Source organism: Pan paniscus, chromosome 6 (genome assembly GCF_029289425.2).
Source record: "Pan paniscus chromosome 6, NHGRI_mPanPan1-v2.0_pri, whole genome shotgun sequence".
Lineage (NCBI taxonomy): Eukaryota > Metazoa > Chordata > Mammalia > Primates > Hominidae > Pan > Pan paniscus.
The window spans coordinates 33,516,767-33,539,784 of NC_073255.2; the positions used below are offsets into that span (position 1 = coordinate 33,516,767).

At 41.9% G+C, this 23,018-nt stretch overlaps 1 protein-coding gene across 4 annotated transcripts in view; it reads left to right on the plus strand.

Annotated features, from left to right (window-relative positions):
* Positions 1–23,018, plus strand: part of CREB5 (cAMP responsive element binding protein 5) — a 416,278-nt gene that overhangs the window by 274,881 nt on the left and 118,379 nt on the right. Inside the window, exon 1 of one of the 4 annotated variants that reach the window (XM_034963847.3) lies at positions 869–6,811. The exons of 2 other annotated variants lie outside the window; for them this stretch is intronic. In XM_034963847.3, coding sequence (XP_034819738.1) covers positions 6,762–6,811 — 50 coding nt within the window. In that variant the 5' untranslated portion in view covers positions 869–6,761. Of the gene's footprint in view, positions 1–868; positions 6,812–23,018 lie in introns of those variants that run through there. One more of the 4 variants, XM_008960014.5, reaches the window with a different exon arrangement.

A 23,018-nucleotide genomic window follows, 5' to 3' on the forward strand; every position in this document is an offset into this window, starting at 1 on the left:
GGCTGATCACCTCTAATTCAGAGCTGCCTGCCTTGATAAAGGTGTCACTCGGAGCTACTGTGGCATCAGCATCAATTGAGGATGTCAAGCCAAAGGGCAGCTTGCTGGAGAAAGCACTTCCCCACCCCAACCCCCAGGGTCCTGGAGACCCTTGGGCAAATATTGCTTTTTAACTCTTCACCCTGAGTACGGCAACACTCCCTGAAGCTGTGATTTAAATTCCAGGGGATTCAGATGAATATCCCTGACCTCCATCAGTGGACGTCTTCAATAAGCTGAGAGATTTCTCCAAAAACACAGTTTAGAAGTCAAGATCCTCTCTGCTTTGCAACGGCCAGAGACAATGTTTGTCTTATCTACCTGATTCATTGGCCACAAAAGGCATTAGGGGCAATAGACTGTAGCACAAGCCATGGTCATTTTTGGAAAAGGGAAAAAAAAATGCAGCTTCATGCCTTTCTTCTGCTTTTGTGGTATTTAAAAAAAATTCTAGCGAACTTCCCATTTTCATGTTACTTTTTTCTTTTTGAAGGAAACATGAAGGGTGGGGAGAAATAGCAAAATGGAGAGATGATGGGGTTAAAAAGCCCTGCTAATAGAGTAGTGTCTGGACTGTTGTCATTGTCGTGGTGGAGCCCTGAGTGGGGAGGTGTGAAGTGAGGGGTAGAATTCAGCCATTAAAAAGGCTTCACTGTCATTTGTGAAGGATCATGCTTGACTGCCCCCACCTCCCCAGGCTGTTTTTCCTCACTCTGTAATTAAAAAAGAGACACACATACTGTCTGTTCTCCTCTTTAAAGTCACAGACGGCCCCACCCACACCAGCACCCCCTCCAGCGAGTTGAGTTGTGGGGGCACAGCCTGTCTTTCATTTTAAGGGAGAACTTGTCTTCCTTCCCTCTCCTTTGGAAGGTTCACCTGAGGGTGGAGTGCTAATCTCAGAAAGGCAAGTTTTGTGTTTTGTGGCTGGGGTCTTTTTCCTTTAGCACCTGACAGGGTTACCCATAGGGGCCAAGGGAGAAGTGACTGTGATTTCACAGCCCTTGGTGGCTCCAGACACGGGCACATGTTTGGACCAGAAGTGGTTTTGCCCTCGCTGACAGGGAGGTCAGATGCGAGAAGTCTCCGGAGGGCTGGTGGTTGGCATTCAGCAACAGAAAATCCCGTCCAGCTCCAGGAAAAAAGGGCCCTGGGCGATGGAAACCCTGTCACCTGGTTCTGAACCAAAGCCCAAGCTGCTAACTGAGATTGGTTTTTCACACTCAGACCTTCCAACCTGCCATCTTTCACTCCCTGCTTCCCCATCTCTACACGTGTCTTGATGTTATTTCCCTTTCTCCAAACACAGGGCACTCTTTTTTTTTTTTTTTTAAACCAGCATTTTTTTTTTTTTTTTTTCAGCAGAACCAGCTGACCCCTGCCTGCAGAACTCCGGGTCCCTCTTGGAGCTCTCTGATGGCAGCTGTAGGGCCATCCCCAGCGGCACTGTTTCCCCCTTTGTTTACCCGTTTCTAAGGGCAAGTGCACCACGAAGGCTCTCCGAGTCTGGAACTCAGCCTGGGGCTGTTTTGGTTACATTGAAGTTTTTGCTTCAGTTCTGCCAGATTTAAATGGTGACTTCACTAGCACTGAGCTAAAAAGGAGAAGGGGGAGGAGGGCGAGACCAGGAGAAAGAGAGCAAGTGAGCGAGAGCCCAGCCGGAGGGAGAGCCAGAGCTAGGCGCAAAAGAAGGGCCAGCACATTACATCATCGCTTGGCCTGGAATCAAATGGGAAGGATATGACTCACTCAAGCTAGTTAAGCTTTGGCTCAAATTCTACACACACTCATTCCAGAGCTCTCATGTTCTGCACCTCAGGAGGGAATTCAGCCTCAGTGATGTCCATGAGGTTTGTTTTTAATTTTATTTTCTTTTCTCCTGATTTTATAGATTTTTTTGGCCCCTACTGCCTTCTGTTTTTGAGCCTTCGTCCTCCTCCTCCTCCTCTTCATTTTCTCCCCCTTCTCCCTTTCTGCCCGTCTTTGTTTCTCCTCTTCTTCCTTCTCCTCTTTCCCCAGCCCCTCCGCTCCTCTTCTTGCCCGAAGAGGCATTTCTTTTCACTTCGGTCAGAGTTTTTGTTCTAGCACAGAGACCTGAATGAGTTGAACAGAGGCCGGGTTGGAGGAAAAAAGAAAAAAAAAAAAAAAAGCAGAGCAAACCAAAGCAACCAGAGCGAAAGGGCCACAAATAAAGAGCGAAGCGAGAAAGAGCAAACTCGGGCGAAGTTTCTTTGCTGCGGTGTCGCTCCTAATCGGAGGAGACAGGGAGAGAGTTAAAATGCAGGAACCAATCGCTTGAATGGTGATGTAATGCAAGAACCGAAGGGTAGTTAAGTAATGTGAGAGCGAGGGGGTCAGGGTTGCAAAGCATTTACCTGCTCTCAAGGGGTTTTCAGTTTATTATCAATTGCAGTGACTGTAACCGGCTTCAGACTGCAATCTCTAATTATTCACAGACGCTCCTTTTTTATCTTTTATTATTAAAAGTAAAACTATATTATGGTATTTTAAAATAACACGATATTATCACAGCTGTGTATTATTTTCTGCCAGGATTCTCTCTCTCTGTTTTTTAAATGGCTTAAAACTGTTGTCTTTTCATAAAAGGTGGAAGTGATGGTGTGGTGGTTGGTTGGGGGGTTGGGGGGGCGATTTTTGAGTGTAACTGGTGAATTGTAAATGACTGGAAAACTGTGTGTTGTATGAAAAGTGAATGATTGTGCTGTTCCATTTATTATTAAGAATATACTGCAGGTTTTAAAAGTAATAGATGATGATCCTCAAAAGTAGTTATAGCCTTTCCCCTATTATTTCAGTGAAGGTTAACAGCAATTGTGCATTTGCTTGAGCATGTTGACATTCTGTTGTTCCACGTGCTAATTAATCCGGTGCTATCTTTAAGACTTTTATATTCTTGAATTAATTTTTTAGATGATATGCTTCAGTAGTGAGGGGGCGATGATGAAGACTTCTTGATTGAGTTGTCTTAGAAACAGTTAATATTTCAGAGTAAGAAATTAACAGGAAATACAGGGAGAGAGGGGCAAAGGATTGTGTTCTTAATGTTTTAAGGATCTCGTGTACTCAGAGAGAGACACTTTGATGTTTTGAAAATTATTACCACATTTCTGTTTCATAGAATAGATTTCGTACTGTGATATGCTGCCTGAGTTGGGTGCTTTCTGACACCATCCAGCATTACTAGATAGTAATAAACTGAAACCCGCTAAAACAAGAGGGCAAACACTTTCTCATTCTGGGAACTTCAAAACTTCTCTTGGGCTTATTTAGACGTGATCATCCTACAGCTGGATGCATATTGAGGCATGCGGCACATACCAGAAAGGTGTCTATGTTTATTTATTTAACGCATGTTTTGGATATCATTAATTATGACTTTATGGATCTTCTCTCTTTCCTCCTTTTTTGGGCAGAGGTGGAAGTGGGGAGCAGAGGGGAGAAGTAATTTTTGGAGGAAGTAGCATGATGTGTGGGGAGGCCTGAGTGTTAATTCTGATGCTTGACCTTGAGCAAATCACTTAAACCATCTAGGCACTACTCTAAAGAGCAGGAAAGGGCAAGGTGGGCTAGAAGCTCCTCCCCGCATGGGGAACCAATCTTAGATGATCTCTGGAGTCTCTTTCCACTCGAAAGTTCTATGTTTATATCCATGTTCTATACAGAAGTTTGCTACAGAGTATTTAGCATAGCTTAAAGTTTGCTACAGAGTATTTAGCATAGCTTTTCAGAGAAAAGTACATTTGAAATTCAGGATGAATTAGTACTTGAAATGAATGGGGGAGGATGGACAGGAGTATATCTTTCCCCACTTTGAAGTTTGATTTTTGTTTACTTCTTGCTTTTTGGCAAAAAAACAAACATGGTAAACTTTTTAGTTTTCAAATGCTACCTTTGAGGAGACCTCAATGAGATAAATTACCTAGGCGAGACTGCCAAAAAGAGTGGCAGAGTAGACAAGGGGGAGAATTCACCTGCCCAGAAACTTTTCTAAAAGATCCCGCACATCCTTCAGATTCATGAAATGGTGCCAAAAATGCAGCAGACACAGACCCTTGTGCTTCAGTTGCTCACATGGAGCAGAACAGTATTTTTAATGAATTTATTCCCCCAAAGATTGCATGACTACTTGATAAGTTTCTGTATTTTTAACATAAACTCAAGTTTTTAAAGGAGATTTAAGGCTACATTTGAAAACCTTCAAAGATCATGAAAGGCAAAACCGTATGTGCTTGTTAGATAATTTTCCAGACAATACTCCTATTCTTCAGGCAAATTCCAGGGTAGTAGCCTTATTATAAAGTATATATTTATGTATCCGGGGTAGTAGCCTTATTGTAAAGTATGTAGTTATGTACTTATGGCCCAGCTCAATTGCGCACAGGGAAGGACCTTAACTATGCTTATCTGTGGGAAGAAATTACCCAGAGCTAAAATGAAACCAGTGGTGAAGATTATTAGTCATTGTGCATAGTTTGATGAGTGCCAAGTGTGTGCTTGGGACTCTTCAGGAATAAAGAGGGCATGATTTCTTTTTTTAGAGCATTACAATTTATGTCGACTTGGCTCCGAATTGTTCACTCATATTCAGTAATGCTCTGCTTGTGACTGACAGAGACAAGGCCAGGAGCACTAGCCTGGCTGTGGCCTCTCCATGCCAGCTGTGATACCAGGTTGCACTTACATGATCTCAGCTCATTACACTTACCCACGGTAACCCAGAGGGCTAAAAATTATTAATTCCACTGTTTGACGACTATTTTGTTCTGTTTCATGGTTTTTGTTTTGATTTTTGGTTTTTAATTAAAAATTTTTATTCAGATAAGTATACATTTACATGCATTCATAAGAAATAATATGGAGAGGGCCGAGCGCAGTGGCTCACGCCTATAATCCCAGCACTTTGGGAGGCCAAGGTGGGTGGGTCAGGAGATCAAGACCATCCTGGCTAAAATGGTGAAACCCCGTCTGTACTAAAAATACAAAAAATTAGCCAGGAGTGATGGCGGACACCTGTAGCCCCAGCTACTCAGGAGGCTGAGGCAGGAGAATGGTGTGAACCTGGGAGGCGGAGCTTGCAGTAAGCCGAGATTGAGCCACTGTACTCCAGCCTGGGCGACAAAGCAAGACTCTGTCTTAATAATAATAATAATAATAATAATAATAATAATGAGAGATTCCCATGTATTCTTTGCCCAGTTACCCTCAATGGTAACATCTAGCAAAACTGTGGTAGTACATTACTACAATCAAAATATGGACACTGTTACAATCCATTGATCCTGTTCTGCGTTCCTGTATGAACAAGCACATACAGTTTTGCCTTTCATGATTTCTGAAGGTTTTCAAATGCAGCCTTAAATCTCCTTTAAAAACTCAAGTTTATGTTAAAATTATAGAAACTTATCAAGTAGTCATGCAATCTTTGGGGGAATAAATTTATTAAAAATACTGTTCTGCTCCTTGCGAGCAACTGAAGCACAAATGCCTGTGTCTGCTGCATTTTTGACACCATTTCATGAATCTGAAGGATGTGCAGGATCTCTTAGAAAAGTTATGGGCTGTGAATTCTCCCATTTTACTTGTATTTGGTGTGTGTGTATGTGTGTGTGTCTGTGTATGTGTTGTTTTTGTCAATGTAAAAACTGAGAGTCAGGCTTACCCAAGTACATATAAGTTCTGGCAATTGGAGTCCAGTTCACTCTAGGTCTAGCTCACCATCACCAACAAACTTTCCATCACCATCCTGACTTGGTAAGGGAAGGGGCCTAATGCCCTTGCCTGTCAGTGGAAGTCATCAAATACCCAGTTGGGGAGTCTTGGTGACAGTGACTGTGTTTTACCTTCCCTTGGACATGGCCTGTCCATGGGCTTTGCCTTCCACAGGGGTCCCTGGGGCTGTGCTCCACAGGTGAGCAGGTGGAGGAGGAGAGATGGCTTTGCTAAGCAACAGAAGAGGCATCAATCTCTTCCCTCTGCCCACCAGACACAGAGCAGAACAGTGCCAGCTGTCCATGCCTAAGCATCACCATAGTCGATGCTGAACTCACATTCTTCCTCCTCGCCCTCCCATGTTTCCCTTGGTGAGCCCTTCTACAGCAGGAAGGATGGGGATAACATCAAGCAGGCATTGCCAGTCAGAGAAGCAGGGTGGGGTCTCCTGAAAAGAGCATGGCCTTTGGGGTTATAAAGTCCTGGATTCAATCACTCTTCTACTTACTGGCTGTGTGACTTTGACAAGCCACTTCACCTCACTGTACCACAGTTCCTACCTTCTCTGTGAATTGTGGATAACCAGACTGACCTCGAGGAGCCATTGCGAGGGGTGGAGATAAGGTTTGAAGGCCCCTGGCACATAGTGGGATGGTGGGGAGGAAATCTTGGTGGTTTCTGTTGTTGAGGATTCTGTTGGATAGGATTCTCCTCGCAGCAGTCCCTGCTGCAGGTACGGCCTCCCTGACTCTAACTGGGCTTCTTCTCCCAGCATCACTTAGCCTTCTTCTTTCTCTAGCCTTTCTTCTGTTATGCCTTTTTTTTAAATTCAGGAAATCAAGCAGGTTTGAGATCACACAAGGTCCTAGAAACAGAGACGTGAAAAGACCATTCTGACTAAAGTGAGGTGAGGATACTACCGATTAAAATGCCAAATTTCCCATGATCTGGGTGGAGGGAAGGACACAGGACATCACAGTTTGGAAGAAAGGATGCTTACTGCCCTGTGGCACTGTGAACAAGAAAATAAAGCGAGATGGAGGTGAGTGAATTCAGTTATGAGAACTGAATTCTATTCCTAGCTTGACTAAAAGAAGTTTGTAGGCCAGGCGTGGTGACTTGTGCCTGTAATCCCAGCACTTTGGGAGGCCAAGGCAGATGGATCACCTGAGGTCAGGAGTTCAAGAGCAGCCTGGCCAACATGGTGAAACCCTGTCTCTACTAAAACTACAAAAATTAGCCGGGTGTGGTGGCAGGTGCCTGTAATCTCAGCTACTTGGGAAGCTGAGGCTAGAGAATTGCTTGAACCCAGGAGGCAGAGGTTGCATTGAGTAGAGACTGTGCCATTGCACTCCAGCCTGGGTGACAGAGCGAGACTCTGTCTCAAAAAAAAAAAAAAAAAAAGTTTGTATTTGCAATAGCATATGTGTGTTATTCTTATCTTTAGTTGAGTGAAGTTACCTTTTAAACTTGCTGCCTCCCTCTCACATATATTTTCTAGTGGTTAAAAAAGGATGTTTTGTAGACTGGAGAGAAAGGGACTTCCAAGGAGGCAAGTGGAAGGGTTAGGATGGCGGGTGGTGGAATTATACATCTCTGGGGTCCAAGAGGCACCTTGAGAGTTCCACGCTGGGATCCCCGAATCTAAGCTGCAAAAGGGCATATGGTGTCTCAAGCTGCTTGAAAGAAGTATTGTCTCAGATTTTACTTAGTAAGCATTGGTCAGGAAGGCCAGGTCAACATTAAGAAGCAGAAATTAGTGTAGACTGAGAATGAGCCCTGTCATGTGCCTGACAGAAAATAGGCTGGGCCAATCTGGAACTCTACTTAAAAAAGAAGTAGGTGTGGCTGGGCGTGGTGGCTCACACCTGTAATCCCAGCACTTTGGGAGGCCGAGGCGAGTGGATTGCCAGAGCTCAGGAATTTGAAACTAGCCTAGGCAACACGGTGAAACCCCCTCTCTACTAAAATACAAAAAAAAAAAACAAACAACAAATTAGCCGGGCATGGTGGCATGCGCACATAGTCCCAGCTACTTAGGAGGCTGAGGCAGGAGAATTGCTTGAACCTGGGAGGCAGAGGTTGCAGTGAGCCAAGATCCTGCCACTGCACTCCAGCCTGGATCACAGAGCGAGACTCCGTCTCCAAAAAAAAAAAAGCAGCAGCTGTGGAATAAAGCACTGGCTTCTCCTTTCTGCTCCTTTTTTGTTTGGTTTTTTGGGATTCTGACCTTCAAAGGGGACTCCTTTTACATTGGATTGCAGCTAGAGGTGTGGCCAGAGGTGGTGACGCATGACTGTAATCCCAGCATTTTGGGAGGCCAAGGCAGGCAGATCACTTGAGGTCGGGGGTTCAAGACCAGCCTGGCCAATGTGGTGAAACCCTGTCTCTACTAAAAATACAGGCATCTACTAATCAGAGAAGCAGGGTGGGGTCTCCTGAAAAGAGCATGGCCTTTGGGATTTAAAAGGCCTGGATTCAATCACTCTTCTACTTACTGGTTGTGTGACTTTGACAAACCACTTCACCTCTCTGTGCCACAGTTTCTATCTTCTCTGTAAATTGAGGATAACCAGGCCAACCTCGGGCATGGTGGCACATGCCTGTAATTCCAGCTACTCCAGAAGCTGAGGCATGAGAATCTCTTGAACCTGGGAGGCAGAGGTTGCAGTGAGCCGAGATCGCACCACTGCACTCCAGCTTGGGTGACAGAGCAACTCCATCTCAAAAAAAACAACAACAAAAAAGACTGGGTGCTTTCAGAGGCATGCATTTCATGAGTTTGGGTTACAACAAGAGTAATTTCTTAAGACTTACACACCTTTGAAAACTGAAATTGACTTAGCACTCCAAAATCCACTCCATAGTACACAAACACTTTAACACAAGTCCATACATCTTTCCTTCCTGTACCTGCACTGGCAAGAGAACTCATTTAATGATTGATGAGGCAATGCTGTACCCAAGAAGAATTAATCAATAGTTTGCAATTATTATGGAGAGTGGGACAGTAGTTAGACAATAGCCAAGACCCATCTAGCTAGCAACAAAGTCTTTCTTTCTCTCTCTCCACATGGTACCAAAAAACTGAATTCTGCTTTATGGTTTTTTTTCTATTTTCCATCTGAATAACTAAAATAGAACTGGATGTGTCCAAAAAGCAAAGCCTAGAAAAAGCAATAATATGGCCCCCAGTGAATGTCAAGGTATCTATTAATGCATAGATTTGATTACTCGTCTTAATGGGAAAATAGGGTCAGGAGACTGCGTTGTGTGAACTGGAATGGCTACCATGCATTACCATGTTTTAGGAGTCCATCAACTTTTTATTTTGCAAATCAAAGATCTTGAATTGAAGTCATGTTGGGCTGCACCCATGTGCTGACACGGCAGACAGTCCAGCTGGCCCTCTTGCAGCCTTTTGGGCCTGTCTGCCCACTTGGCTCTGCCCCTCTGCCCTCAATGGGGCTGGTATCACTGCTTAAAAAAAAAAAAAAAAAAGGAAAAAAATGTCTGCAAAACAAGCTTTTGTGCAGAGAGGGGAAGCCTAATTACTCGTAATCAATATGGCCAGATGAGATTGGGCCCTGTGGATTGTTTTGGAGTCAGACAGACCTGGGGGCAAACTCTGGCTTTGCCATTTGCTAATTATGTGATTTTTGACAATCTATTGAAGCTTTCTGAGCCTCGGTTACTTCATCTATGGAATGGAATTCATAAGAGCATAATACACTTAGCATAGTAAGTGCTCAGCAAATGTTAGTTATTTAATAATGGAACCAGTTGACTTCTTTGGAAGTCTGGATAATAATATATTTTGGGCATTAATAATGTAGAGAGAAATATTGTCATTTAACAGTTCCTTCCAAGAAAGGTAAACCAAGTCACAGAATGCGGGTGAGGTCATGAGTGGGTGGAGAGGTGAAGAGAGAATCATACTTCTGGCTGTACATGCCATTGGTCAGAAAACGAGGTTTCAGCTCTCACTTTAATGTACTGTAGTTTATTTCAACATCAAAAGAGCAGGGTCTTTTGTCACTGCTTTTTGTTAAGTAGTAGATTTCTTTTTTAGATGGCATAGAGTAACTTCTTTTGCATCTGCCTCTTCTTGACCTTCTTATTTATCATAACACTTCCGTCAGCTCAGCAACACTTTGCAATAAAGGACTGATCCCATTTAATTCCTCTGAAATTAATCATAATAACAGCAATTATAATGAACCCATTTAGTGTAAATGTAGATGTAAATTGCTCTTGCGTAGCATTTTCGCCTTTAGTTTTGCTCTCACCAGCATCCACCCTAATATGGATCATGCAGTGGCCTCTCTATAGCCAGATTATTTTTCTGAGTTCAGATCTTGTCCTAGTTCAGTACATGGCTGCTTTTTGCCATTTCCTTCCTGTGAGGGCAAACAGGAAGCTCCCTGTGACGTGTACAGGTCACAGGGAACGTCATTTGATTTGAATTTGCTCTCACCATCCAGAACTTCCTTAGTAGTAGAATAATCATCTTACAATTCTTTTTAAAAAATTTTTCTTTAGAGACAGGGTCTCGCTTTGTCACCCAGTGACACAATCACAGCTCACTGCAGCCTCGAACTCTTGGGGTCAAATGGTCTTCCTGCCTCAACCTCCTGAAGTAGCTGGAGCTACAGGTGCACACCACTACACATGGCTATGTTTTTAATTTTTTTGTGGAGACTGGGTATCCCTATGTAGCCCAGGCTAGTCTCAGATTCCTGGACTCTAGCAATCCTCCCACCTCAGCCTCCTGAGTAGCCAGGGTTATAGGCGTGAGCTACTTAGCCTGACCCAGTCTTATAATTCTAAATGCACTGATGAAGCCAGAACCTAAAGATTGATGTTTCAACCCAACCCATTCACCTTACAGATTAAGAAATCAAAGGCCAGGCACGATGGCTAACTCTTGTAATCACAGCATGCAATTCGGGAGGCCAAGATGGGAGAATAGCTTGAGCCCGAGAGTTTGAGGCTAGTCTGAGCAATGTAGGGAGACCCCATCTCTACAAAAAAAATTAAAAAATTAGCCGGGCATGGTATCATGCACCTGTAGTCCCAGCCACTCGGGAGACTGAAGCAGGAGGATCACTTGAGCCCGGTAGTTCCAGGCTGCAGTGAGTCATGATGGCACCACTGCACTACAGCCTGGGCCACAGAGCTAGACAGGAGGGAGGGAGGGAAACTGAAGCCATCCAAAAATGTGAAGAGAGTTATTCTATATCATAAAACCATTGGTGTCAGGGCCCAGACCAAGCTCTAAGGCGGTGAGGAGCACATTTCTGCCCTGCCAGGCCAGTGAGCTTCCTGGTACCAGGAATTCTGTCATATTGCCCAGGCTAATGCTTTGCAGTCCCTTTTTGAATTCTGACTCCTGGGGATGGTGGGGTGGGAGGGAGCAACCAACAGGCAGGCCCTTGAGACTCTGGAAATCATTCAGGCAGCTGTGCAGAGACTCCTCCCTCTGGTCTGGAGAGAGGGGTGCAGAGGCCACAAGATAGCTTGCTTTTTGCCTCCAGCCATCAGCCCCACTGGGGTCTAGTTAGTGGGCCAGAAGTTGTGTGCCCTAATAGCATTGGGGTAAATGTCCTGGAGTCCAGCTCTTTGCTTCCCACCACTCTCTTCTCTCCTCCCTCTCCCTGCCTGAGCCCTGGCTACACTGAGTGCATGTCCGATGAGGACAGAGCTTGGAAGCTGCCCCAGAACCAGCACCCACCCACCTGCAGGATGTGACCTCTGGGCTCTGAACACACTGCTTCCTCCCTCTTCCTCCCCACCTAGGGAACAGTTTTAGACCACAATTCCCAAACAGCCCCACTTTGCACTTTAATCCCAAAGAGACTCCAGCACTTTGTGACCACAGAAAACTTGTCACTTCATTATGATTCTGAAAAAAAGAGAGCAAAGGGTAATTCATAGTTGTTTTAATGACTTTGCATCCTTTCCCATGGAGGCAGCTTTCAGCTGCTAGGCACAAAGGACGCTGGCCTTCTCTGACATCTGACAGTGCAGTGGAGCAGCATTTTCACAAGATTCTTCACAGCCAGTTAACCCAATTAATCTTCCCACAGTCATTACCCAGGTGCCGTACCATTCGGCTGCCTGGGAGCCTCCAAAGCTCCGTTGTGTGGAGATGAACTATTGTGCCTCCCGACCTTGAAAGGATGTTTCTAACTAATTAATGATTGTTAAGTGCTTGGAAAATGCACTGTGGAACTATGCTGGGGCTCATATGTCTGCATCTTCAGCTGTACAGATGCACTGAATGCAAATCAGAAATCCTTCCTGCCATTTGTAAATCATAGGAAGATGGCTATGACCCTTTCTTTTCTCAAAGAGTTATCTGTCCTCCTCCTCCTCTTTTTCTTCATTCGTTTCTTCTGAGCTGTGTATTTAAGGTCCCTTTGAAATGGGCCAGTGTTTTGTACCATTTCCTCTACTGAAGTGACAAGGGTCTTATAGGGTTTTTCCAGCCACGTGATCTTTAATGAGGCAAATTGAAAACAACTATTGGCTGAACCATCCGGGAAGAAAATGTGGTTTTCTGTATAGTAGTTTTTAAATTTTTTTGATATGAGCAATAGTGGGAAATATATTCTGTATCACAGCCCAGTATACTCACACATATGCATATATATACACATATATATACACCTACACATATATACATATGTACACATGTATACACATACACACACTACATACACACATATACGTATATAGACACATACGTATACATATACGTATATATACACACATACGTATACATATACGTATATATACACACATGCGTATACATATACGTATATATACACACATGCGTATACATATACGTATATATACACACATGCGTATACATATACGTATATATACACATGCGTATACATATACGTATATATACACATGCGTATACATATACGTATATATACACATGCGTATACATATACGTATATATACACATGCGTATACATATACGTATATATACACATGCGTATACATATACGTATATATACACATGCGTATACATATACGTATATATACACATGCGTATACATATACGTATATATACACATGCGTATATATACACACGTATATATACGTATATATACATATACATATATACACATATGTATATGTGTGTATGTAATGTGTAATGTATATACACACATACTCACATTACATACACACATATATGTGTATATATACTTCACATATATGTGTGTATATGTGTTATACACACATATATATTTGTGTGTATATATACCCATGGAAATATATACATGTGTATATATTTATATACACACACATATGTACATTGGATTATGTGTATAATATGCACACATACATATTTATATATGCACACATACATATTTATATATACACACATAATTTTTATGGAATAATACTTAATTTTTACTGTGTATAACATTATTTGGATATCTGATGTATTAGATATGTATCTATTGTTCTAAAATGCTGATAATGTCAGATTAAGCTGATTTCACCAATTTCTCACGAATTGGCCCCCTAATGAAGTGCAGTCAGCATTGGAAACACACTGGTATCATAGAAAGGCCACCAGAATGCTGGGCAAGGATCAGGGGACCTGGGTTGTATTTCAAGTTTTGTCCCAACTCCTAGATTCCTTTCCCCAAACTCTGTGTCCTCATATAAAATTAAAGTATTTTGTTTTCAAACTGAGGGTACCCTCAGACTACTTTTTAAGAAATCCTCTTGTGGAAAAGCCCATTATGGAAAACAGATCCCTGACTGGTCCATATCTCCTCCCGTAAGTCACCCCCACCCCCTCCCAGAGGTCCTTGCAACAAAATCCAAATCCTACTGGATTAGAAATTTCATGACATCCATCTAGTTCTGGCCTTCAATGATTAATTTATTTCTTAGGTAATAGATTCATCTAACAAAATGCAATCTGATTTATTTCCATGGATTCTGAGCTGGGAATCGCAATTGGGAATCTCCAGAACCAGTGGGGATTTTTGCTGTAGGACCATCGTTCTTTTCTGCCTCAGCATTGTCATTTGTTCTTTGGCCTTAAGAGATAGACTTCTTCAGGGAAGGAATGAGTTAGAAAGGTCTTCAGTTGATGTATGAGCAGGTGGACACGTGTGGATGTTTATTTATGTCATTGTGTCTGCTGTTTGCCTCCTAAATTCAGCAGGTTCTTGATTTTTAACACAGCTCAAATCATTTGGCCTACAGCTGGTAAAATACAATTTTCTGGGTTCTCAAAAAGAAAGGCTTTTCAGACTTATAAAAAGAGAAGCTCATAAGACTTCTTGAACATCAAATAGCTCTTACAAAACACCATTTTGATGAGTTAAGTGTAAATGAATCAGAAACATACGGATTAAATTTCCCTTGAAAGACACATGGGTTTAAGAATTAAGGGGGGAAAGTGCTTGGCAAGATGGATTTCAGGTTTGTGCCAAACCTCAAAATGTTTGAAAAATGGCTTGAGACATTTTTACTGAACGCAAAATGCCATTGAGTTTCCCTATCCCCAGACATAATAGTGAATCTTTTTGACAACAACTGTATGACAAGAAAAAAAGGCCTGCGGGACTTAGCCATTTTCTCAATTCTTTAATAGTCTCTCTTCCTCATCCCCCAAACCACCCCCCCCCCCCCCCCGCAAAAAAAAAAAAACCACACTCACAGGGCTAAGAGAACTTCCTGATTAAAGTTTCGAGTCAGGCAATTACCAGAAAATAACCCCACGACTCAAAAATACATGAATCCCCTCCCAGTACTATCCAATTATACCATTTTCTAAGTGGAATAATGCACCATGAGGATAGGCAGTATTTGCTATATTTTATTCATTGGTGTCCAGAGCAGTGCATGGTTATTCTAGACATTTGTCTGACATTATAGTGCCAGCTTCTTTGGGGAAAGAAAATAAGTTCACTAAAAGCAAACAGATTGGAGAGAACTATTCATTGGTTTATTAAAACAGCCACAGTGTGGAAATGCTATGTTTTATGAAGGCAAGACATGGGATGAGGCTTTCAAGTTGCTGGGAATGGTCTTGGAAATGTGCATTCTGTTATAGCTTCTCTGTTGAGTAAGCTGTGTTATAATTTCTCCACACATCAGAATTCTTCCTGGCATGAGGAACATCAGGAGCAACATAGTAAGGATCCCGGGACTAATTATCTTATGAACGGTGCACATCGTCTGTATTCAATGCCCTCCAATTATTTTTTACTAGCTATGCCTTTTACAGGCTGACCCTTTTACAGCCTCATTTTTCATATGCAAAAGCACAGAAGTGGGTTTTGAGCGAGATACTCACAATAAGGGAGGGAGAGGGACTGGGTGGGAAGCCATGGGCTGGGCCATTTGCTCTGTGAGGCTGCCTTGTCTCATACTCTTGTTTCATTTTCATATTTAAGCCAGGATGACCAAGGTTTGCTTCCTTCCTTCCTTCCTTCCTTCCTTCCTTCCTTCCTTCCTTCCTTCCTTTCTTCCTTTCTTCTTCTTTTTTTTTTTTTTCATTTGAAAGAAAGGGCGTATTCAGTGACTGCCAATATCGGTTTAGAAACTAGAGTATTAACTTTGCTGCCCTGCGAAAGTGAAAAAAAGGAAAGAAAGAAACTAGGAGATAACAATGTATTTTTTCAAAAGATTTCAATTCATTGTAGACCAAGAAAAAGCTATCTTTAAATCTATATGTTTTAATTCTATGCTGGAAGTCATGGACAAATCTGTTTCTTATCTTGTTAGGGGAGCATCTCACACAGCACTTTGAGGTAGGAGTGTGCTCTCTAGGAACCAAAATTAATTTGTTGCAAAAGCAGTACCTAAAAGGGAGAGGAAATGTCACATTAAACTCAGAAAACCACTTTCAGTACTTCCAGGGAAGATAGTGCATAACAGTGATTGTTAAAATCTACCCCCTGACTCCCACCAACTTATGCTTATCTATATTTATTGAAGTATAAATGAAAACTGGAAATACTGGAGAGAAAAAAAGTTATATCAACTTTCTGTCTTGGAAAAGGCTTTTTAGAAACAGAAATAGTAGGGCCAAATTATGGCTCTATTTTTACCTTTTCCAAAGCAGCTTAATGTAGAACAATAGGGCCAAGAAGGGGTTTTTTTGCTCTGAAAAATACCGAGTCCCCTGCCCAAGAGCTCCAGTGCCTCCCTCCCACTTACCCCAAATGTCTCTCTCTAATGCAAAAAGGACCAAAGTGTGCAGAACAGTCTATCAAATGGTTCTTTTAATTTGTAACTCAGCCACCTACCTGAAATACTGGGAAATCAGTTTTAACATTTTTATATGTATATAGTTCCCAATTTGGTGTATACAAGGGCATCACCTAAATGGGACGTACATCAGACAGTCGATATTCCTAGAAAGGATTGTTATCATCCAGAGATCGTTTTCATGTTATTAAGCTATGAATGACAGTAGTTGTTTAATATCTTCTTGGCCTTTGTTGACATATTTTAACAACCTGCCTTGCACAGACAGTAAGCTCTGCCTGGAGCCCTGCTACCAATATCTTTCCAACTCACATGCGCGCAAGCACACACACACACATGCATGCATGTTCCCACGATGCAGGGCTAACTTCTCATCTTTCCTGGAACAATTCATATGTCTCCTCTTCGAGGACCATCCCCTGGAACCCCCAGGGTATTAAATAACACTTTGAGGGGTATCTCCCATTACACCCTCAGCTGACTTCCTTGGCTATTTGCCTTCATAAATGATGAATTCCTACAGGGCAGCAATGATCTTTTATTCACACTAGGCTCTCAGCACAGTTCCCGAGATACAGCAGAAGCTGAGTAAAAGTTTAACAACAACAACAAAAAAACTTAAAAAATAATTTTAGCTGTGTTTCTGTTGGATCGAATGTTTATTGAAGTCACACAAAGTTAGGTGGGACTAAAATCGGCCCTCTGCAGGCTTTCTGAGTTCTTAGTACTCCTAGGAAAAGTGAGGAGTAAAACGCAGGGGAGTTTGTGCTCAGATGATGAGCTTCCTGCTTGATTTCAACTCTCTCCTGTAACCTGTGTTTATCTTGATGGCCTTATTTATATCTATTTCCTTTCGATAAAAATAGAAGCTCCAAAAAGTGAATCTACCACACAAGGGAGGATACTTTTAACTCAGGCCTAAGTTTCACAGATAGAGTTAAGATGCTGCCCTGCGTGTAGGCACCCAGCTAGATGGTCATTTTCTGAGTCATCTAACTTCTGAGTTTTCATTTTTTTAAGAGTATAGTTAAGATAGGTTCCCAGGGATTTAAAAAAAAAAAACAAAACAAAACAACCCACCAACCCTGTGAGTAAAGTAGACAGTCTATATGTGGAGACCCATATAAGGAGATTTGTGGGCACCTGCCCAAATTGAGAGAAGCATTAAGAGCTATTCGAAACCTACTGAAATGTCAACACACTTTTGAAAAGGGTCCATTAGGGATGCAAATGTGCAGCTCCCTGATTATGATAAGCACTGGAAAGAAAACAGTGAAACCCATTAGGAGGCTTTGAGAACTGGGTTCTGAGGCGCAGGGAAGACAAGTCTAGTTTCTGCGGGTGCTGGGGAGATGAAGCCCAGCCCTTCTCTGCACCCTGAACCAGCGATTCTAATGACTTAAATGGCCCCCCAAAATCCCTCTTATTTTGGATAAAACCAATTAACTCATTTGTAAATGGGCCAACTTTGAAATTCCATCAATGGCAGATAAAATTCATTTTAATAAGATTTCTTCTGTAAATTACAAACTGTGACTTGCTTCTGTAAAGGATCTGACATTAGAAGCTCACTTCAGGCTTTTGATGTGTTTTGGTTGGTTCTTGCAGGGGTTTTTCTTATAAAAGGTTGATTCCAATTTAAAATCTATAATTCTTACTACATACTCGTCTACAAATCAACTCAAACTAGGGGTATGTATTTCTATCTAATAGTCACTTAGAGCTCTTTGAAAAATTACCTAGTCAGAAGGACACCTTCCATTCCAGCTGCCCAAGTTGTTCACATATGACATCAAATGATATTTATAGTAATGGATAAATTGGAGCATAATTTTTTTGTAATTGCTCTATAAGTAAAAAAATATAATTGATTTTTTACCATCTTCCTTGATCTGGAAGGAATTGTATCAGTTTCCAGGACGTTATAAAACAAAATATTTAAAGTATGTTTCAAATAATAAAAAGAGAAATACTTAATAAAGATGTGGAATTCATTTATGAAGACAAATACTGGCTGTGAACCAATAGGCCAAAGAGTCTGCCAGAAGTTTGCTGTAGACAGTCATTCTTGTATGTCCACTCTGCCCTATCACTCTGAAGTTCAATCCATATTAAGAAAATGAATTTTCTCAGCCATGCTAGACTTTGAAATCATTGATTTTGTTTGCTTTGTTTTTGAGTAATATAACAGAAGGTCTTTTTTCAGTTTTCTTCCTTATAAGGAATAGCAGTCCGTGGCACTTATAATTATAGCTCTTTCAGCCTTATTTTAATTAAAGAGGTTTGTTTGGCATATATATTTGATGCTTGGGAATTTTATATAAAAGTTATAGGTTTTGATCCTTCTGGAGAGCTTCAACAACTGAAACCATGGTGAAAATGGAAAGCACTTAACTTTCGTAAGAACACTTGAATGTTTCAGTATTACCCGAAAGCAAAATTATAAGCCTTGGAAAGAAAACATTTCCATTTGGCATTTTCACTTTTGTGCTTGTCAAGAGAAATAGCCTCAGGCTTCAGAAAAGCAGAAAGATCTATTACCAATATCATGAGGCAAGCACTCTGGTGCTCACTTATGTTGGATCAATCTTGTTCACTTCTAGAAGCCTTTCCAACTATGTTATGATGTTCTCCTTTCTGCTTCTCCATCCAGACGGAGCAGTGTCCTCCAGAAAGTAAGCGTACATTTTCCCAATGGTGAAAGGAAACCAGAATGATTTTACCCAAATGCATAGCCCCTGCCTCCAGGGAGATTTGAGACTAATCACAGAGATGGATACTAAACAAAATAACCATACCTATTAATATGTTATTAGAAATAGCATGAAGGAAAACCACAGGGGCCTATGTGACCCTTTAAATTTGTGGTTGCTAGATTTGACTTTTAATTTGGGGGTCAAAGAGAATTTTAAGAAAGAGATATTTAAAAGGAGACCTAAAGGATGAATGAGAATTTGTCAACAAAAGAGCAGACGGCGAAACCTTCCAGGCAAAGATCAAAAGATGCTTCAAGGTCCTGGGGTGGGAAAGAGTGTGGCACATTCTAGGAAATGAATGGAAGCTTGGGTGGATAGACCCTTTCAAGCCAGGTGGAAAGATAATACTACAGGCATCAATGAGGTAGAACATATAAAAGATACTGAAAAAACATCCTAAATGCTAAGGAAAATCATGCAAGAATGTCGAACAGGGAAATGTCATGACCAGATCTTTGGTTTATGAAGATCATTCTGGCTACAAGACAGAGTTTGGATAGAAGAAGAGCAAAACTGGAGGCAGAAACTGTTGGAAGAAACCAAGAGAAACAATACTGTGTTTTGGACTAGGATCTTGGCAGTAGGGATGGAGCCAAGTGGATACACTCCAGGTCTATTTTGGGGGTGGAGTGAATAGAACTTGGTGAATGATTAGAAGTACAAGATGAGGAATCTCAAAGTTAATGACTAAATTCTGCTAATTCACTTCTACCAAATATATTTAAGGAAATATGAGGGGAAAGATCTAAAGATGGAGCACTGTACTAGTCCGGGTTCTCCAGAAAAACAGACCAAAAAGAGAGAGAGATATATGGTTTATTATAAGGAATTGACTCACCAGATTATGGAAGCTAAAAAGCCCCATGATCTGCCATCTGCCAGCTGGAGACCCAGAAAAGCAGATGGTGTAAATTCCAATTGGATTCTGAAGGCCTGAGAACCAGAAGCACCAATGGTGTTGCTCCCAGACTAAGGTCAGGAGAAGACAGATGTCCCAGCTCAAGCAGTCAGGCAGAGAGAGAGATAACTCAACCTTCCTCCACCTTTTTCTTCTATTCAGGTCCTCAGTGGATTAGATGAAGCCCACCCACATTGGGGAAGGTATACTGCATTACTCAGTCTACCAATTCAAATGTTAATCCCTTCCAGAAACATCCTTATAGGTGCACTCAGAAATAATGTTTAACCAGATATCTGGGCAACCCATGGCCCAGTCAAGTTGACATAAAACCTACCATCACAGGCACCATGGACTGGATCATCCATAGGACTCAACCTAGGCACTTAGGGAATGTCGTCTTAGCTCTTTAGCAGGTGGTGTCAGGTATCATCTACTATGAAGTAGTGAAATGTTTTTCCTGGCAGACCTGGAGGATTTTCATCATTCTCAAAATGTCCAATTTAGACCTAGTCCCAATGAGTCTGATGGCTCCAACACTGAAAAGACAGAACTGCTTATTTGGGGACCTGTCCTACCTCTCCTAAAAGATGTTATTGTGCTTACTAATAAATTACTTATTCTAGTGCACAAAGAGTGAAACCTTTATTTCCTGCTCATCCAAAGGATTATTGTTCATATGTGAGAAGAAATGACCTCCTCGCCTACCTGTCACGATTCCTGGTTCCTGCTGCCGTCCTCAGCTAAATGTTACTTGCACTCAGAGATCATTTGAGCCTTTCTTTTGTTCAAGGAAAGGAAAGTCCAAGAACAACCAGTAAGGAATTACTCATCTATATGTGTCCACCTTTGAGGAAAATCTACTTTTAACTGATGTGTTGCTTCCCTGAAATAAATAATAGTTCTGGATCTCTCACTTTTTTTTTTTTTAAGACAGAGTCTCTGTTTCTGCAGTGACACGATCATAGCTCACTGTGTCTTCAAACTCCTGGGTTCAAGTGATCCTCCCACCTTAGCCTCCCAAGTAGCTAGTACTACAGGCACCCCACCATGCCTGGCTCATTTTTAAATTTTTTGTTAAGATGAGATCTTGCTAAGTTGCCCAGGCTTGTCTGAAACACCTGGGATCAAGAGATCCTCCCGCCTCAGCCTCCCAAAACACTGGGATTTCAGATGTGAGCCACTGCACCCAGCCGGATTACTCTCTCTTGATCATATCTACTCATTTAACTTTAGGGTTGAAAAGGCCCTTGAAGATTGTTGGTTCAGCCATTTTGTGTGTGTGTGTGCATGAGGAAACAGAAACTCAGAGGCACTGAGGACACAGCCCTAGATCACCAGGCAAATGACTGGCTGAGTCAGTAGACACTCTTGCTGGTGTATTCATATTCAAAGCCATATCATGCAGGACTCAGTTACTTCACTTTGTCATTTTGTGATCATCAGGTTGACACATCTTAAGAGAGCACAATTTGGCCTTTCTGTTCTGGTCAGGAATCTGAAGAAAAAAAACAAGCTATCGGCCGGGCATGGTGGCTCACGCCTATAATCCCAGCACTTTGGGAGGCCAAGGCAGGCGGATCACGAGGTCAGGAGTTCGAGATCAGCCTGGCCAACATGGTGAAACCTCGTCTCTACTAAAAATACAAAAATTAGCTGGGTGTGGTGGCAGGCACCTTAATCCCAACTACTCAGGAGGCTGAGGCAGGAGAATTGCTTGAACCCGGGAAGCAGAGGTTGCAGTGAGCTGAGATCACTCACCACTGCACTCCAGCCTGGGTGACAGAGTGAGACTCTGACTCAAAAAAAAAAAAAAGAAAGAAAGAAAAGAAAACCAAGCTATCATGACAGACCAGTGAAGGGATTTTTGGGGGAACACTTACCGCCAGTGAGCAAGCATAATGTTTTGCATGTTCTTTAAGTGTACTGTCAGTCACTTTCCGTTTCTATTTATACTAGGGACTTACTGTCTATAGCTAAAATTGACATTTACTGTGCCCATAACCCTACCACAAATTAAAATCAGACCCCAAGTCCCTCTGGGGAAAATGTTTATTAAGCTGTAGGAAGACATCTGAAATGATACCAAATTGCATTTTAAACTTGAAACCCCAAATACCACATTTGTTTGCAAGTAGGAATAGGACTGTCTGAGGAATAATTTGAGAAACTGAGCAAGTCACTCTCTTTGGCAACATGCAGGGCCACCAGGGAAGAGAAAAGTACCTTAGAAGAAACACTTTATATAAACCCCTTGTGGCTTTTAAGTAATCATTTAAACCTAAACAAAATATTCTTTAGAATGAACTTAAAAGAAAGTAAGCCTTTTAAAATTCCATGCCTTTAACGAACAGACACAGACATTTCAATTGTACTTATAAATACCCTGAGAAGAGGGTTGAGAGAAATATCAAAATAAAACAAGTCCATTAAAATGTAAACCTGGGTTCCAGAGTTTCTCCTGCTAATACAGGCAAAAGTGTGTTTGAGACAAAAAAATCTTCAGCCGGGTGCAGTGGCTTGCGCCTGTAATACCCAACACTTTGGGAGGCCGAGGCGGGTAGATCACCTGAGGTCAGGAGTTCGAGACCAGCTCGGCCAACATGGCGAAACCCCATCTCTACTAAAAATACAAAAAATTAGATGGGCATGGTGATGGTTGCCTGTAATCCCAGGCACTCAGGAGGCTGAGGCAGGAGAATTGCTTGAACCTGGGGGTAAGAGGTTGCAGTGAGCTGAGATCGTGCCACTGCACTCCAGCCTGGGCAACAAGAGTAAAACTCCATCTCAAAAAAAAAAAAAATCTTTCTAGCACTTTTGCCCTTTAGGATGTAGGTATCTGTGTGTGTTTGTATGTAGCAGGCGTATTTATGTACATAGATTGGACACAATGTCAATCTCAGAACCTAAAAATGGAATCAATTTTGTCTACAGGGAAGCCATACTCAGTGGTTTCTTTGCTTGTGTGTCCAGTCCATGAGTAGCTTGGAAAATAGCAAAGCCAGGTTGAAAAGCCATTTGAGATCCTTGAATGCAAAGTGTAAAGTACATGCCAAGTATCATTATTATGAGCTTTATTGCTACTATTTTACTAAGTGTTTCAGATTAATATCAATTCTGCTTCATGATAAGCGCTCTTGCAAAGTGGGAGAACTTGAAAGGTAGCTCAGGGAAGGTTGCACAAGAGAGAGCACACAGTTTCCTAGAAACTTCACCCTTCCCCCACACCCCCTGTTCAAGCCAATGGTAGCTTGACTGTCCCTAGAAATCAGGATAGTGTTTCAAGTTATCATAGCCGTTAAAAAGATGCCTGTCATGGATGTGACATAGGGGTATAGCTG